At 30.6% G+C, this 16,362-nt stretch overlaps 3 protein-coding genes across 3 annotated transcripts; 2 read left to right on the top strand and 1 right to left on the bottom strand.

Annotated features, from left to right (window-relative positions):
- Nucleotides 1-61: 61 nt before the first annotated feature.
- LOC145745127 (alpha-1,3/1,6-mannosyltransferase ALG2-like) lies at nt 62-5,890 on the top strand. The gene is made up of 9 exons (XM_082563122.1): nt 62-133; nt 741-886; nt 1,176-1,365; nt 1,777-1,940; nt 2,736-2,945; nt 3,142-3,264; nt 4,049-4,197; nt 4,773-4,876; nt 5,103-5,890. The coding sequence occupies exons 2-9, from the start codon at nt 745-747 to the stop codon at nt 5,233-5,235; spliced, it is 1,215 nt and encodes a 404-aa protein (XP_082419248.1). The 5' UTR covers nt 62-133; nt 741-744; the 3' UTR covers nt 5,236-5,890.
- A 2,089-nt stretch (nt 5,891-7,979) lies between these two features.
- Nucleotides 7,980-13,978, top strand: LOC145745522 (alpha-galactosidase MYORG-like). Its single transcript, XM_082563621.1, has 11 exons — nt 7,980-8,114; nt 8,939-9,142; nt 9,658-9,791; nt 10,014-10,183; nt 10,776-10,891; nt 10,953-11,122; nt 11,303-11,431; nt 11,774-11,908; nt 12,286-12,450; nt 12,960-13,138; nt 13,461-13,978. The coding sequence occupies exons 1-11, from the start codon at nt 8,043-8,045 to the stop codon at nt 13,976-13,978; spliced, it is 1,992 nt and encodes a 663-aa protein (XP_082419747.1). The 5' UTR covers nt 7,980-8,042.
- Nucleotides 13,979-14,105: 127 nt separating this feature from the next.
- LOC145745678 (uncharacterized) lies at nt 14,106-15,306 on the bottom strand. Its single transcript, XM_082563816.1, has 5 exons — nt 15,023-15,306; nt 14,884-14,955; nt 14,692-14,819; nt 14,433-14,590; nt 14,106-14,365 (listed from the first exon to the last, which is right to left on the bottom strand). The coding sequence occupies exons 1-5, from the start codon at nt 15,069-15,071 to the stop codon at nt 14,221-14,223; spliced, it is 552 nt and encodes a 183-aa protein (XP_082419942.1). The 5' UTR covers nt 15,072-15,306; the 3' UTR covers nt 14,106-14,220.
- Between the last annotated feature and the right edge of the window lie 1,056 nt (nt 15,307-16,362).

Here is a 16,362-nt window from a genome sequence, read left to right as displayed (position 1 = left end):
TGCTACTGTAAAAATAAGTGTCTACCAATGTTTACGTTGTTGGTTTTGTAAAACGTTTTTCTTGCAGACGAGAGTTGTTGAAAGTTGAAACTAACTAATTTCAAAATAAACTGAAGTTGAAGTTAACTAAAAGGTAAGATATTGTTGTTTAAATATTATTATTAGGTAATGTTAAATCTGCACAAAAATATTTTTAATCGGAAAGTCTGAATATGTTTACGTTATGTATTGTTTGTTGTATTATTAAGGTTTGTGTTCATTAATGTGTTGAATATTTATATCGTTTTTCACTCTTTTTAACTAACCCTTTTTGTACCAAATAATGTTACCCCTACTAAGAAGATTTGCCTATGTGTGACTTAACCCTTAACCTTACTTAACCCCCTGACCCAACTTTTTGTAATTATACCCTTAATTTTAGTATCTCTATTAGCGTCGTTTACCCAGTTTATGATTGCGGAAAGGGACAAAATTTTTATATTTTACTCTAATTTTTCCTTGCCAACTCCGTCTTCTTAGCATTCATTTTAGCACTACCCGGAAAACACTATTAGAGCTCCACTTATATTAAATGGAAACTTGTCTGCTTCACCTTTGACTTAACCCCTTACATTTTCCTTTAGAACTTACTCCTTAAACTCAAATTAACCCATTCGCTTACCCTCCCAAATATGTTTTTCTATTTCGTACAAAGCGACAACTACTAGAAGAAGCATTTTTTAATTTTTATTTTGATTTAGAAATATGCAAATAGTATTCGTTCATCCGGATCTTGGAATAGGTGGAGCAGAACGACTCGTCGTCGATGCAGCTTTGGCTTTAAGGTCAAAAGGTCATCGGGTTAGTTTTGTAACAGGTCACCACGACAGAAAACATTGTTTTGAAGGTCAAAGAAAAATTTTAAGATTAAACTTTTTATTGTTTTTGGTTAAATAATATTTAAATTTAATTGGTGCATGATATTTTAAAATGTGATTTCTTGTTTGGTTAAATAAAAGTTAAAAATATAAAGTTTCAAATAATATAATAGTTACAATCACGTTTTTAATGTAATATTTAAAGTTTTTATCGATACTAAAAACATACGAACTCAACACAACTATAGATAACTTTGTAATATGTGTATCAGCCTAAGAAATCTGATACGAAAAGAAGTTAATGTTTTTAATTTACAGAAACCAAAGACGGGACATTTTCGGTAACGGTGATTGCAAAATGGCTTCCTCGACAAATATTTGGTCGCTTCCACGCCTTCTTTGCTTACATTAGAATGGTCATCATTTCCCTTTATCTCATCATTCTTTCAACTTTAAAGCCAAGCGTTATATTCTGTGACCAAGTCTCAGCCTGTATTCCTGTTCTTAAGTAAGTTTAAAGAATTGTTTTTTTGTTTTATTTTAGTTAAAAAACCGACAGCATGGTGTAGTGATTAGAACACTTGGTTCCACTATATAAGGTCTTGGGTTTAATCCCAACTTCTCTCATGCTGTAGTACCCTTGAGTAAGGCGCTATAAACTGTATAAACTTCTGCTGAGCTAACACTTAATTAGCAGCGTAAATTTAGGGCAATTATAATCTATAATATCCCAAACTGCCACAGGTAACTCGAGACTGGGTAGAGACACGTTAAGGTCGCGCATTCGACCTTCCCACATCGAGGATAAATAAAAATAAAAAAGGTGGTCAAATTTTTAACACTTGTTTTTTTTTTAAAAAGAACAAAGATTTTTATATTGGGTTAATATTTTTATTTATTACATCACAATTTAATTTAGGTGGGGCTCATCGGCAAAAATAATTTTCTACTGTCACTTCCCCGACAAATTATTAACGAAAAGGGAAACCCTGATTAAGAGTTTATATCGGAAACCCTTGGATTGGCTTGAGGAGAAAACAACGGGGATGGCCGATCTGTTGTTGGTGAACAGTCATTTCACAGGTCAGTTGTATTATGACTCATAATGATCACCATTGTGTTAATCTTATTTGTAAACAATCATTTTCCAGCTCAGTGATGGCTTTGATTAAAATGTGCGGAAAATTGTTGATATTGTTGGTTATTTTGGGTGAAAATTTGTGTTTAGAATTTTTGTTATAACATTTGAGGTTAAATAAAATGTCAAACGTGACTTTTTAAAGTTTTGTACACACCCAGTTACGCACTAATGTCAATAAATTAGATTAGAAGGTCATTGAAAATCTTTATATCTTTGTTTTGGTTAGAAAAGTTATTATAACTGCGCTAAAAAATTTAAAAATGTTTTTTTACAAGCTTGTCATCAACTGTATTATATATCAGGGTGCTTTAACATTGCTTTCTGTTTAAATGTTAAATTGAAATTCTAAATTTGGCAGAAACACTCTGATAAATAAAAATACTTTTAAAATTGCTTATTTGGATTTGCTTCCTTTTAGGGCAATAAATATAACTTTTAGTTTGTTATTCTTGAGGTTTATTTATGTTAAATCAACCATTAAGTCAGTGGAAATGTTTGTTTAAAAGAGTTTTAAAATTGAAAGTGGTTTTAACGAAATTATTTGTTATTTTTCTCCTAATTTCTTTGTGGTATGACCTTTTTTGAAACATAATTTGATTGAATTAAATTAATACAAGAAACTTAATATTTAAAACAAAAAAAATTCCCTTTTTATATTAAACTATTTATTAAAAATTTTTACAAAAAATTAAAAAGTTTTCATAATTTAAAATTAAATTTTTTTTTTATGATTTTAGCTCAAATATTTCGGGAATCGTTTCCGTCTCTCCACGACCTTGAAACTCACGTTCTTCATCCTAGTCTCAACACAGTCGCATTTGACCAAGCCAAAAAGGGACCTTTGACCTTGGACCATGCAAGTCGACCTTCAGGGGTCGATTTTATATTTTTATCGATCAACCGTTACGAGAGGAAAAAAAATTTAAAACTTGCAATTCAAGCATTAGGTCAGTGATGTTAAATTTTAATTTTAAATTAAACTTAGTTTGTTTTTAAAATAGTTTTTATTATTTTAAAATTTGACATTTTTTTCTAGTTAATTGTATATTTAAGTAAAAAATATTTAGTGTTATTAAAGCTGTAGTTTTTATAAAGTCAGTAGCAAATTACCAATTAAAAATTTTACTTATTTTCCTTTCCCAGGTAAGTTGCAGGAGAGTATCGATGAAAGTAAATTTAAAAGAGTTCATTTGTTCATGGCTGGAGGATATGATCAGAGAGTTGAGGAGAACGTTGAACATCACAAAGAGCTCGTCAAACTGACAGGTTTGTAAATATGTTTATGTTTTGTTGGGTGTGTTGTACTTATGTGTCTAAAAGTTGTCATACATCGAACTGGTTGAATAAATATTAAAATTTTGTAGTTGTTTAAAAATTGCATACCTATATCTTTCTGGCTGCATTATTACTAAATTTGGTCAGTTTTCTATTAAATTAATCTGTTGTAAATGTGATTGGAACTTTGATGAATAATTGTTAATAGTTGTAAACGTTGTTAAATAGTTGTAGGTTTGTATTAAGTCATAGTCTTGTTGAATGTGCACTACTTGTATATTGTGTTCTAATCCTACTAGCTGCATTTTTACTAAATTTTGACGGTTACTATTATGTAACTTGTTGTAATTGTAATCGAAGTTGTAATGTTACTTAATTGATCATTTCACTGGCTGTAGTTTTTGTACCAGTTTTACTCTTTCATTGCAGGCAGCATTTTACTCATTTTAAAGTTATTATTAATAGCCTTTTTGTAATTTGGTTTCAGAAATTTTTCCTGCAGGTTATAAACAGCATTTTTTATTTTAAATACATTGGGCATACATATTACATATAGGCCATTATTTATTATTGTTTACTATATATACCTGGTCTAAATATAAAAGTGTAAGTGGGTGGACAGGTGGAAGGATGTATTAAGTGGTTTCCATTGAATAACAACTTTCTTTTCTCTATACTTTATAATTAGTTTCACCTTAATCCATTTTAACCAATTTCTTTTAGGCTTATTTATTGTCATCATATTTCTATTTATTAGTTGAAAATTTTACTGCAGATTCGTTACATCTTCACAACAAAGTGACGTTCTTTCGATCAGTTTCCAGCCACCAGAAGATGGCGCTGTTGCATGCGAGCACGGCCGTACTTTACACCCCTGATAAGGAACATTTTGGAATTGTTCCTGTAGAGGCTATGTATATGGAGGTAAGATTGAGATAAGTTGCTTATTTTTGGTTTGGCTTTCCGGTCCGTCTTTGCTTTGGCAATATGTTGTTCAAATGGGCAATATTGAAGATGCATAGTTGTGCTACTAGTGTATTGTATGATGGGTATGGTGTATTAATTAATAACATTCAAAAGTCCACCCTATAATCAACATTTTAGCTCTCATAATATGGTCACAACTCTTAACTAATATTTGCCAGTGATAATTTACCGAAGCACCTCAAACGGTAGTTTTATTTATTTTGAAGGCTTTTAAATTAAACGTACATGTATATATTATCCACTGAGCTTTACAATTATAGATGGTTTTATTGCATATAGAATTACATGACCACAACTTAAACAACATAATTGTGTGTAAACATGGTTTAGAGGCTGTTAGTTGGTATGTTGTTGACCTTGAAATATTGACATTCTAATCTAACTTGTTTACTTTGACCTTACAGTCACCTTGAAGGTGATATGCCAGCATTGGGGGTCAAACTTTGGGCATATGGGTCTTAATAACCATAAGCTTTAAAGTTTGTAAAGTAATAACTTTAAATATTTGATAGACACCTGTGATTGCCGTCAACAGTGGAGGTCCGAAAGAAACAATTGTCAACAATCAAACTGGGTTCCTGTGTAGGGGAACTCCCCAAGACTTTGCATCAGCAATGTGAGTAGTTGTAACTAATAGGGTTTAAATTTAATTTTTTATGATTTTTACTTTAAATGGGGTAAATTGATTTATATTTTAACTAAGAGTAATGGTATTACTTATATTGTTAAGTAATGATTTATTTATGAATAGGTTTTTATTTTTTAAAAGATTAATTTTTCAATTTAAAAAAAAAAGTTTTCTAATTTCTAAAAAGTGTAAAATCTTAATTTTTATGTTTTAGGAAATCTTTTATCGATGATCCTAATTTATCGAAAGAAATGGGCACTAGAGGTCATGAGAGAGTGGTTGATTCTTTCTCGTTTGAACAATTTGCGACAACTTTAAACGGGATCACTCATTCAATCTCCGATTAAAATTAATTTCTAAGTTCTAGAATAATTTTAACGAGTCAACGGAAATTAAAACTTAATTATTAATTAATTAATAAAATATTCAATCAAATTTATCTAGTTAATAATTTTTTTTTAACATAATCAATATTATTTAAAATTAATTATTTTTTATAACCATTTTTTGCTTTATATTTCTAAGTTTAACTACAAGGTTTTTTTAAATTTTTACCTCTTGTTTAAAAGTTTTTAAAATTTTCCATTTTTTTATTATTTCGACTGGAAGTCTGTGATGTAGCAAATTTTTTGTTTTAGTTAAAAGTTCCGAATTGTGACGTTATATTTTGGTAAATTGTGACGTCATATTTTGTTTAGAGTATTAGTTATTGTTGTAGAGGTCGCCATTGTCACAAGGTCGACAAAAATTGTTTTTTTGTTTAGTTTGTAAGGTTGACCTTTAAATATTGAGGATAAAAATTAAAAATTATGATTCGAGAATTTGCAGCTCAACTTTTTTTTTATTTTCATTGTGACGTCATTATATAAACAATAAACTCGCTTTGTTAAATTGTTCTTTTTGATTTTCTCCCTTAATTCTTGTATTGTGACGTAATAACTTACCTATTATCGGTTGTTGAAATTTGACCTTCGAACCGTCAATGGTCAACTAGGTTTGTGACGTCACACAAAACTTGAAAACCAAAGAAAGATCAAAGGTCGAAAGATTTTGAAAAGATTTTCAGAAAAACTCAATGAATTTTGAGTTTTAAAACTTGAAATAATTTTGAATAAAATCCGAGCTTTTATAAAAGTTAAAAATTTCCGACGTCCCGCTGAGTTTATTTTACTTTAAAATATTTTGGGTTTTAAGTGAAACGTTGAAACCTATTTCGGTTGTTTTTCGACGTTTGTTCTATTAGAAACAATTAAATATTGTTACGTCATACAGAAGTAACGTCACGCTCGTTGTTTTAACCGTTTTAAGTTACTTTTTCAATGTTAAAAACGGTTTTATTGTTTTAATGCTTACGTCACAATTACGGTCAAAATAAAAATAATGACGTAACATTTTTCTTGTGTGAACTTTGTGACGTAAACAATGAAATGACGTCACAATTATCGGCCAAAAAGTTTTTTCTTATGTGAAAAAGATTTTTTCGGTGAGAATTATGACCACAAAAAATTTGAAAAATATTCTGGAACGACGGGGGGCGATGTCTAGTCTCTGTTACGTCATAATCGAAGAGGAAATAGAACACGTACTATTCAAGAATAAACAATTTATCAAATAAAAAATATAAATTTAAACAATTTTTTTCAAGTTATTGCGGATTTTTATAATTATTATTTTTAACTAATTACCTTTAAATTTAATTAATTTTCTGTTTGTTTTAATTTTTAATTAAACTTTCTGGTTAATTAATTAATAATTGCGTTTTCAACTAACCTTTCTTTACAACATTTCGTTAATATTTGTTTAAAAACTTCAAAAATTCAACTTTTTTATACTTCAGAAACCTTTAATTTCACGAATAACTTAATTGAAACAATTTTCATAACTTAATAAAACGCGACTCCCCTTTTCCGCGTATTCGGTATGTTACTTGTGACGTAATAATCGAGTTTTATTATAAAATAATAAGAAAACAAAAACTTTTTAGAAACTGAAATTTAAACAATTTTCTAAACTCGACTTTTTGTTCTGGTTTAAAGTTCTAGAATTTCTTGCCTTTTTATACTTTATCCTCGATCTTAATTCCTTAAAATTTAAGCTTCTCACGTGACCTAATCCGCTTTAAATATTACTTTTCATTTAACACGAGGTTCTTATGACGTCATAATATGTGCTAAAACACAATTAAGTTATTGTTGGTGACGTTATAATCTTTATTGTTGTGAGATTGGTAACAAGTGTTTGTTTGATTATAATAATGGGGCATTGTTGATTGACATTGAAACAATTGAAATTAAATTTTTGTATTTTTTTAAATCCATGTGTGAAATTAAAAAGGAAATTAAGAAAATATGTTAATTTTGGTCGGTTTAATTAATTTATTTTAATAATAAATGTTTTTGTTGATTTTAGATGTTTAAAATTTTATTTTGAATTTTTGTTATATTGGAGAGTTTTGTAATTTTGTAAATGATGTATATAACATGTTAGTATGGTTGGCAATGAATTACAAAATAGCTTTAGGACCCTTAAAAAATGTCTGTGGTAATTACAATTAACATTTTAAAAATACTGGAAAATATTAAACACCAAAAACCAGGTTACCATACTGTTTTGTGTGACGTAGAAAGTACTAAGTAGCGTAGTGAATGTATACTCGCTAGTACTTTTTACGTCATCACAAACAATGCTACCCTTTATTATTTTTTAATTAAATTAATTTTTTTTTAAGTTGCAAAACTTAAGTTTAAAAATATCAAATGTTGCTTAAAATTGTGATAACACGTGTTTTCCAATTATGTAAGATTTAAATCCTTGGGGACAAATATTAACTAACGATAAATATTTGCTCAACTCATATCTGTTATAACAGGTTTTATAACGCTTTATATTGCTTGAAAAATAAACACATTTTAGCGCATGGCAAATTTAGAATAAGTTTATTTTGGAGATGCATTTTTTTATGACTAATAATTAATAATTAACCAAGTAGTTTTATAAAACGAAATGCAATCGAATATTGCTGATATATTGGTTGAAACTTTGGTTTAGAATGACCCGTAAATTAGTTTTTTTGTGGGCTTTTGCAGGGTTAGTTTTATGTGCTGGGGTGACCTTGATCGCCCTTGGGGCTTCGTATCTTAAACAATACCGAACCATGCCTACGTCAGGTAGTGATGACGTCATCAAAAGTGACGTAAGCGTAGAATTTGATGACGAGTTTATGAGAGTAAGTGTAAACTTTGATTACATAAATTTAGAAGTATTTTAAATAAGTATTTATGTTAAAACAAATAGGTTTTGTAACTGGCAAAATTTAATAATTTTTTTACATAGAAATAATATAAACTGAAATAATAAATACAATTTAATGGCAACACTGGCATGTGAAACCCACGTGTTATGATTTTTATAAACTTTGGTAAGACTTAATTAACAAATTGTTTGATGTTATCTTTTGATATTAAAAAAATAAAACTGGTTTTAAGGTGAAATGTTAATTAAAAGTAAATGCTTTTAAAATTTAATTATTTGCAAACTTTTATTTGTTATATACTATGGCACTTGCTAAATTGTACAATTTATAACTTGACAATTCATACAATTTCTGTTAATAAATTATTTAAAGTTTATTTTAAAATAGTTGAAATATTCCTTAAACCTGTAATTTTTATTTTAACTAAATTCCAACTAAAGGCCTTTTTAAATTAACAACCAACCCCTTAATCTTATTTTTTAACAAAGCTTTCTTAACTCGTGCTCTGAAAGTAACCCCTTTTTTGACCTTTACCCATCTCGCCTTGTTTATCCATTTTGTGGGTAAAAAGAGACATCTAACCACTAGTAGGAGCTCCACTTGTCCAGCAATAACAACAAAAATAAAATAAATATGTCCGGTAGTGCGGTGGACCGGTCGTTTAAGTTTCAAAATTAAAAATCCATCAACTTGCAAGTTGTTTACTTTGTGTAGGAATGCCTACTTGTTAAAGGACAATAAATATTATGATGTTTATGTTTGGCAGATTTGGTTGACGAGATTCTAAATTTTTTTAGCTCAGTTACTTTCAAACTTCCAACAAAGATGAAAAAATCCCAAAACTATCGGTCCACGTTCTTCAAAACCAGGATGGTTGTGGTCCAATGGACGTTGCTTCATCTTCTGTGACATCACAACTCGACCCCTTGAGCGCCCACTTGCAGTTTGTTAAAAGCGATGGAAAAGAAGGCGAAGCGTTTATGGAAGTTACCAAACTAGAGGTAATGCTATTTATATTGTTAAAAAACAAATAATTGTGAAAATTCCATATTGAACCTTAATTAATTCTATAATAGCTAGTCAACCTAAGTTCACATTGTTAAGATTTACATTTTTACATAAGTATATATATAGGGGTTTACTTGAAAATGCCATACATACACCTTTTATTACTTAAATCCATGACAAGTTTTGCCATTTAGTATATTTAGAATCTAATGATAGTAACAGTTTTATATACTTGTTGATAGCCTACTGTCATAATTTTAATTGTTATAATATGATAACAACTCCTAACTAATATTTGCATGCAATAATTTACTTATGTACAACAAACTGCAGTTTATGAATTTTATAGGCCTATAAATTGGACATAAATTATATGTATTGTCTACATTGGTTCATTATATATATTATTATTTAACAAAACATGGAAAAGCTCTTATTTAACCTAGTGTTAAATTGAATTAATAAAAATACAAAATTACCCTTTTTCTTTGTTTCCAAATAACTTCAGGTTCCCACTGATGACATCACATGCTTTATGACATCATGGAAGAGTGATGATGTGGAGGTCACTGACTGCATCCAGATGGAGGAGGATTGGTTCGGAGGAGCAGAGATGTACTTGCAAGGATGGCCTCTCAACAAGTGAGTTTGTAAGTTTGATTCCCACTGCTGGTAGGTTACACTGTGGGGTTTTTTTTGTGGGAAGGTCTAATGCGCAACCTAAATATAGAGTAACAACATTTACCCCAACCCTGTCTCGACAAAAATCCATCACCAAACCCAGTATAAGTTAAATTAATAATAATAATAACAAAATTAAACTATAATTGCATTTTAAATTAATAAAAACTGTTTAACTTCCAGATGGGACAAGCATATGTCCTTTTACCTATCTGGAGATATGTTTAATGACGCCCAACAATATGGATCTCTCATTGAGAGATATTGGCTTTCCTCTAATGGGGTTGCAATTTATGTTCCTAACAATGTTCATCTGCATGTTAGTACTGAGAAGTTGAAACTGTGTTTAAAAGGTAAAAGTTGTATTTTGGATTTTATAATATGTTTGTTGTTTTGGTGACCATGCTATAATATATTATAAAATCTTTGTTGAACATTAATAGCCTACCTATGGCATGTTTTAAATCATTAATCTGTTTTTGTCTTTTTTTTCTTGGTGCATTTATGTTTAATTCATTGTATTTTTTTATATATATTTATTTTTTTGTCCTTAAAGTGGAAAGGTCGACTTCACAAACTAAACATAGAGTAACATTTGTTACCTTAATCGACTTTGCCAGTGTGGGATATTATAGATTATAATTGCCCGATAATTATGCTGTTGATTAAGTGTTGGCTCAGCAGAAGTTCATACCGTTTATAGCGCCTTACTCAAGGGCTCTACAGCATGAGAGCAGTGGGAGTTGAACCCATGACCTTATGTAATATATATTTTTATTACTTTCATTGATGTGCACAAAAAACTTAGGTTGTTTTAATGCCTTCCCAGATTTTTTGTTAGCTCTGTTCTTGTTTTAAAGAAAATATATTTCAATATTTTTCAGCAGGGTCTTAAGTTAAAAGCGTTAAAATATTTAAAATAAATTTAGTTTATTTTTATTCCAGGATCGTTTGAGCCTCCTTACAACGTTATGAACCCCGATCAAACCCACAAAAATGAACTCATATATATTACCTGTTTTGGGGATTCCCCACAGAAAGCCCATGATCACATGATGAAGGTAGTATGCAAATTAATTTAATTTCAATTATTTTTCTAAAAATGTAATTATTTTTGGACAGACATATTTCCAACGACCTCCGACCTTGCCTGACCTTCGTATGATAAAGTCACCAATTTGGTCCACTTGGGCGCGCTATAAGGTCAACATCAATCAATCCTTGGTCATCGAATATGCAAATGAGATTAAGGGTCATGGGTTCAATAACAGCCAATTAGAGATTGACGATGGGTGAGTTATTGTGATGTCATAACTGAATTTATTTTAACTAATTTTTTTTTAATTTTCTAATTTATTTTTTTAAATAATTAATTAATTTTTTTTAATTATTTAACAAATGTTTTTTTTTAATTGTTAATTAATTTTTTTAATTTGTTGTCAAAATTTTAAATGTTAATTATTTTAACTCAGGTACGAAACATTCTACGGCGACCACACTTTTGACCCCGTAAAATTCCCTGATGCCCCCTTAATGATTCAAACTCTTCATGACATGGGGTTTAGGGTAACCACCTGGGTAACCCCCTTTATTAACCCAAGGTAATGACTTATAATTTTTTGTGCAATTTATATTAAAATTTAGATTTGATACCCACTGCTCTCATGTTGTGGTGCTCTTGAGTAAGGTGCTATAAACAATTAAACACTCTAAACTCCTGCTGAGCCAGCACTTAATTAGCAGCATAATTACCGGGCAATTATAATCTATAATATCCTAAACTGCCACAGGCAACTTGAAACTGGGTCGGAGTAACTGATGTTACTCTATGTTAAAGTTGCGCATTCAAAAATTTATTTTAGAATATTCAAGTTTTTTAATTTTTTTTTTAATTTTAAACTATCGGTTTCACTTGAATATTAAGTTTGATTATGACATCATAGATCAAAGAACTATGGTGAAGGTGACATGAGGGGGTATTTCATCAAGGATGGATCGACCAATGAGAGCGGTCGAATGTTGTGGTGGAACGGGATTGGTTCATCCATTGATTTCACTAACCCCAAAGCCTGTGATTGGTCAGTTTAAATTTTTAATTTTCATACAAAAAAACATGTTTAATGTCTTGTTTTAAAATGCTTGTGCACAACCTAGTTTGTTTTAAAGTACAATTTTAGCAAGCAATTTAATGGTTGGAAACTAGTTTGTGTTTTGATTTTAATTTGTACTTTTGGTTTTTGGTTCTACTTAATATTGTTTCTAATTAAACTTTTCAATACAACTTAAAGGTATTTTATTGTTTAAGTTGAATTACATTTTTGTTTCTAATTGGTGGCCATTTTGGTTCAAACAATCATCATCTAAATTAATTTTTAATTGATTTTTTTTAGGCATTGTATCTGCATTATTTAATAATTTTAAACTTCTCATTTTTTTTCCCAATTTCAACTTCCAGGTATGTTTCATTACTGGAGACTGTCAGGGAAACAACGGGAGTCGATTCGTTTAAGTTTGATGCAGGAGAAATCAATTATGTGACGAGTATCGACAACTTTAAACTACACAGTGACCCAGTTAATATCGGGGTTTACACTCAACGTTACGGAGAGTGCGCTGCACGGTAGGTCCCTGGTTTGATTCCATCTATTTACCCTTTTTTGTTTTTATAACGTAGATAGCGCAAACTTACAACCTTATGGTTTATACTCGTATCAAGAGTTAACTTACCCATTTTGGTAAGCACATGGAATCGAGCCGAGGACCTTGTGTAGTAAGGCCAGGTATTTTAACATTTTAACCACTTTGTTGGGTTTGATTTTTACTTTTAGTGTGTTGTGAGTTTTATTTTAAATTCTGTTTTCTCTGTGATTTTATATCTTTGGTTTATACCTTAAATATAGAGTTACAGTTATTACCCCAATCCAGTCTCGTGTTGACTTTGGCAGTAAGGGATAATATTGGTTATAATTGTTAGATAATTAAACTGCTCTTTGGTTTAGCACCGGAGTTCATGCTGTTTAAAGCGCTTGCCTAAGGGTACTACAGCATAAAAGAAGTAAGTGAACAGCATGCTGTGCTGTTTGTTACTTTGATATTGTTTGTTAAAGAATTTATTTTTTTATTTAACAGGTTGGGGAACCAGATTGAATTGAGGGCTGCTTGGAACTGTCAACATCTTCCAGTATTCGTTCGAATGATGGACAAGGACTCAAACTGGTCGGAAGAGAAAGGATTACAAACGATTGTTCCAACTGCTTTAACTTTTAGTGTCCTTGGTTATCCTTACATTTTACCTGATATGATTGGAGGTAGGGGGTTGTTTTATTGACACAGTGTTAAGTTATGCAGATTTAAAAACTAATTGTTGGTAATTTAAGAATAAATTACTTATTTAGCCCCATAAAATGCCAAGCAAAAAAAATTTAAATATTTACATGTTTTTGTTTATTATATATACTAAATAATGGCCTGTCTTATGTTTTTTTTTCATAGTTGTCGTAATATGGTTGCAACTTTTATCTAATATTTGTCACCAATAATTTACCTACCACAAATAGCACTTTAATTGGTAGCCTATAAATTTATAAATAGATTATTTAGAATTTACTTTTATCTTGAATCAATTTAAAGGTAATGCTTATGAGGATGGTTTTCATCAAACTGTTCTCCCCGATCGTGAACTTTACATTCGGTGGCTTGAGGTCACGGCATTTCTGCCATCAATGCAATTTTCCGTGGCACCATGGCAGTATGATGAACAAGTCACAAGCCTCGCTCTTCAATATGTCACGCTTCATGAAACAATCGTGTTCGATGAACTGAAACGCTCTTCCGATGATCTCATTAATGGGGTCACTCCGATTGGTCCAATTAGGCCTATCTGGTGGGTCACGACCTTTGACCCAAGGTCATACAAGATCGATGATGAGTTCATGGTTGGGGATAAATATTTGGTTGCCCCAATTATAACCAACGGGACCCGGTCTCGGGATATTTACCTCCCGGGGCCTTTATACAGAGATGGGGTAAGTAAAATATTATGGAAGGATAAGCTGAGGGGGGGTGAGGCAGTCTTGGGGGGGACAAACCTGGTGGGGTACGAAATTGCTTTGGAAGAAATATCATGGTGGGAAATGAAAATAATTTGACAACGCTGAGTTATTTTAATATTTATTATTGGCAACGCTGTTTTAAAATAAATCCTGGTTTTTACCAACTATATGCGTTATTAATTAAAAACATTTTTTTTTCTTCATTTTTTAATAACATTTAAGGCAACAAGTGAAAGAACATGGCAGTTTAATTCATAATACAAGGCAGTACTATCACGAATGTACTAAAGTTTAATAAATTCTTAAAAGTTTTTTCTCCCAACTTTTTATTGAAATCTTCAACTTTCGGTCGTTATTTCTTCCCCCATTGTTACCACACAACCGTTAACCTTTGAACTTGAGGTCGTGGGTTCAGTCATGTTTGAACTAGAGGGCAAAGGGTCAGGGGTCGCCATTTCTTCATCCGAAGAATCCGAAATTGTTCTGAAAAATTAAAGTAATTTTAAATTTAATTTTTAAGTCAAAGTCTGTTTAAAATTGAATTACTTACAAAATTCTTCGCTTTTTCTTTGAACTGACTCCACTTGAAGATGGAACATCTTTGCTACCAGAAGGACCATATGAAGAACTGCCTGGTTCATCTTTTGGGTTTTTGTTTTCTTTGTCGTCATGGGAATGGGTGGGACTTTCTCTTTGGGGAGATTTCTCCTGGAAGAAATTAGAATTTTCAGATTTTAAAATAGTTTTAAAATCAAACTTAAACTTGCTTTAAAAGGAGAGTTAACTTGCAATATAAACAGGGGTTTCACCTGCACAGTGATGTTAACTTCATTATTTTTCTCCATCTTCGTGAAAAATCTTCTGATGGGTTTCTGCCAATCAGGAGTCGGCCGAGCACAAACAGGGTTTCCCCCGACACTTTTGTCTTTCTTGCCAGCTGAAAATTAATTGGAAACATTTTATAAATATTTGTTTCTTGTTTTAAACAACTTTTAACAAACCTGGAGACCCGAAATCTGAACTGGGTCGCGCTGAAGACCCCACATTTTTACGGGGGGCTTTTGCTGCTGAAACTAAAACAAAATTTAGAATTAAAAACAAAAAAGGGATTCAAATAGATTTAATTTAAACTTTTGTTACCTCTTATGGCAGCACTACTACAACCTGCACTTGCTTTGGTTCGAACCATTTTAACAAATATTTAATTTTCTAAATTAACAAATATTACATCAAATTAGTGCAGTTTTATAAGGTAAAGTTTGTTAAAAAATTTGATTCACAAAAAGGTTAAAATCCACAATAAGAAAGAATATTTGACACAATGACGATAATATACAGTTCACAATATTTAATTTAATAAATCTTTTTTTACAGTTTCTACATATTGTTTTTAATTTGTCCTCATTTCGAGCAACTTTTTTACTCAGATTTTTCTTTTTCACTTGGTTCAGTCTCAGGTTTTGGAGTAACCACCATACACAACATTAGAAACGCGATGAGTCCACCAGAAATTGCCATGTAGGTCGGATCATTGCAGGAAACATGAGCATAAACTGACCATATTCCAACCAACATCATCAAAAAACTAAAGAACTTCACAGATTTATTGAAAACAAAGAATGCACCGCACAACAAGATAAAATACCCGATCACAATCCTAAAAATGTTTGCATCTCCTTTAAGACCAAGTTGTTGCCATGGTATCGTGTTGACGTAGTTCTGGTAGTTGACAACAAACACATTGTGAATATTGGGGAAGAACATTTCCCCAATTAAGTCGGTTTGAATGCAGCCTTGGAGGATAAAATAAAGGCCGAGAATCCATCGAACAGCGTTGTACAATTGACTTGATGTGTTCATTTTTAATTGTTGTTAAATTAACCTTAAGTTATGCTAAAAGGTTGATTAAGATATTGTTATTTAAAATGATTTTTTTATTAAAATATTACTAAAAAACGTAAGATTTTGGCTTTGCAAAATTTTTGATTTTAAAATAGTAATTTTACGACATTCTATCTTTATATTTTATACACAATCTTTAAGATAAAATTGCAACTTTAAAATGTTTTAAATATTTATTTAAAAACGGTAAAAGAACAATTTGGTGTTAAAATATATTTTGTTTGCAAAGGGAACCATATTGCTGATCAGCTGATTGTTCGCGGGCGACATGGTTCGGTGACCTTATCGCGCCAAGTTATTATTTGATTTCTATAACAGAATAATAAAAATCTAAATCGCCATTTTTACATGATTAAAATTAATTTTTGCTGTATGTGAAAATATGTTTTAATAGAGCTTGTTTTGCGTTAAGTATTGTTGAACAACTAATTAGTTGTCGTAAATTTAAACCTTTATTATTTTTAATTAAAAAGGAAAAAGGAAATTAAATGTGCCAGTCGTTGAACCGGTAAACCTTCTTAACTCTTTGATAATTGCCTAAGGGCAAGTCTGATAAAGAACTTGACTTGTTGTTTACT

The sequence above is a fragment of the Corella eumyota genome, chromosome 3, assembly GCF_963082875.1.
Source record: "Corella eumyota chromosome 3, kaCorEumy4.1, whole genome shotgun sequence".
NCBI classification, from domain to species: domain Eukaryota; kingdom Metazoa; phylum Chordata; class Ascidiacea; order Phlebobranchia; family Corellidae; genus Corella; species Corella eumyota.
The sequence above is the reverse complement of the archived record's forward strand: the minus strand, read 5'-3'. Positions and strand labels throughout refer to the sequence as shown.

Coding starts and splice junctions, on each gene's coding strand:
- LOC145745522 (XM_082563621.1), top strand. CDS start 8,043: ATGCCTACGTCAGGTAGTGATGACGTCATCAAAAGTGACGTAAGCGTA. Junction 8,115..8,938: donor TTGATGACGAGTTTATGAGA/GTAAGTGTAAAC, acceptor AAATTTTTTTAG/CTCAGTTACTTTCAAACTTC. Junction 10,892..10,952: donor CCCATGATCACATGATGAAG/GTAGTATGCAAA, acceptor ATTTTTGGACAG/ACATATTTCCAACGACCTCC.
- LOC145745678 (XM_082563816.1), bottom strand. CDS start 15,071: ATGGTTCGAACCAAAGCAAGTGCAGGTTGTAGTAGTGCTGCCATAAGA. Junction 14,956..15,022: donor TAGTAGTGCTGCCATAAGAG/GTAACAAAAGTT, acceptor ATTTTGTTTTAG/TTTCAGCAGCAAAAGCCCCC. Junction 14,591..14,691: donor AAGTTAACATCACTGTGCAG/GTGAAACCCCTG, acceptor AATTTCTTCCAG/GAGAAATCTCCCCAAAGAGA.
- LOC145745127 (XM_082563122.1), top strand. CDS start 745: ATGCAAATAGTATTCGTTCATCCGGATCTTGGAATAGGTGGAGCAGAA. Junction 1,941..2,735: donor GGTGAACAGTCATTTCACAG/GTCAGTTGTATT, acceptor TTATGATTTTAG/CTCAAATATTTCGGGAATCG. Junction 2,946..3,141: donor ACTTGCAATTCAAGCATTAG/GTCAGTGATGTT, acceptor TTCCTTTCCCAG/GTAAGTTGCAGGAGAGTATC.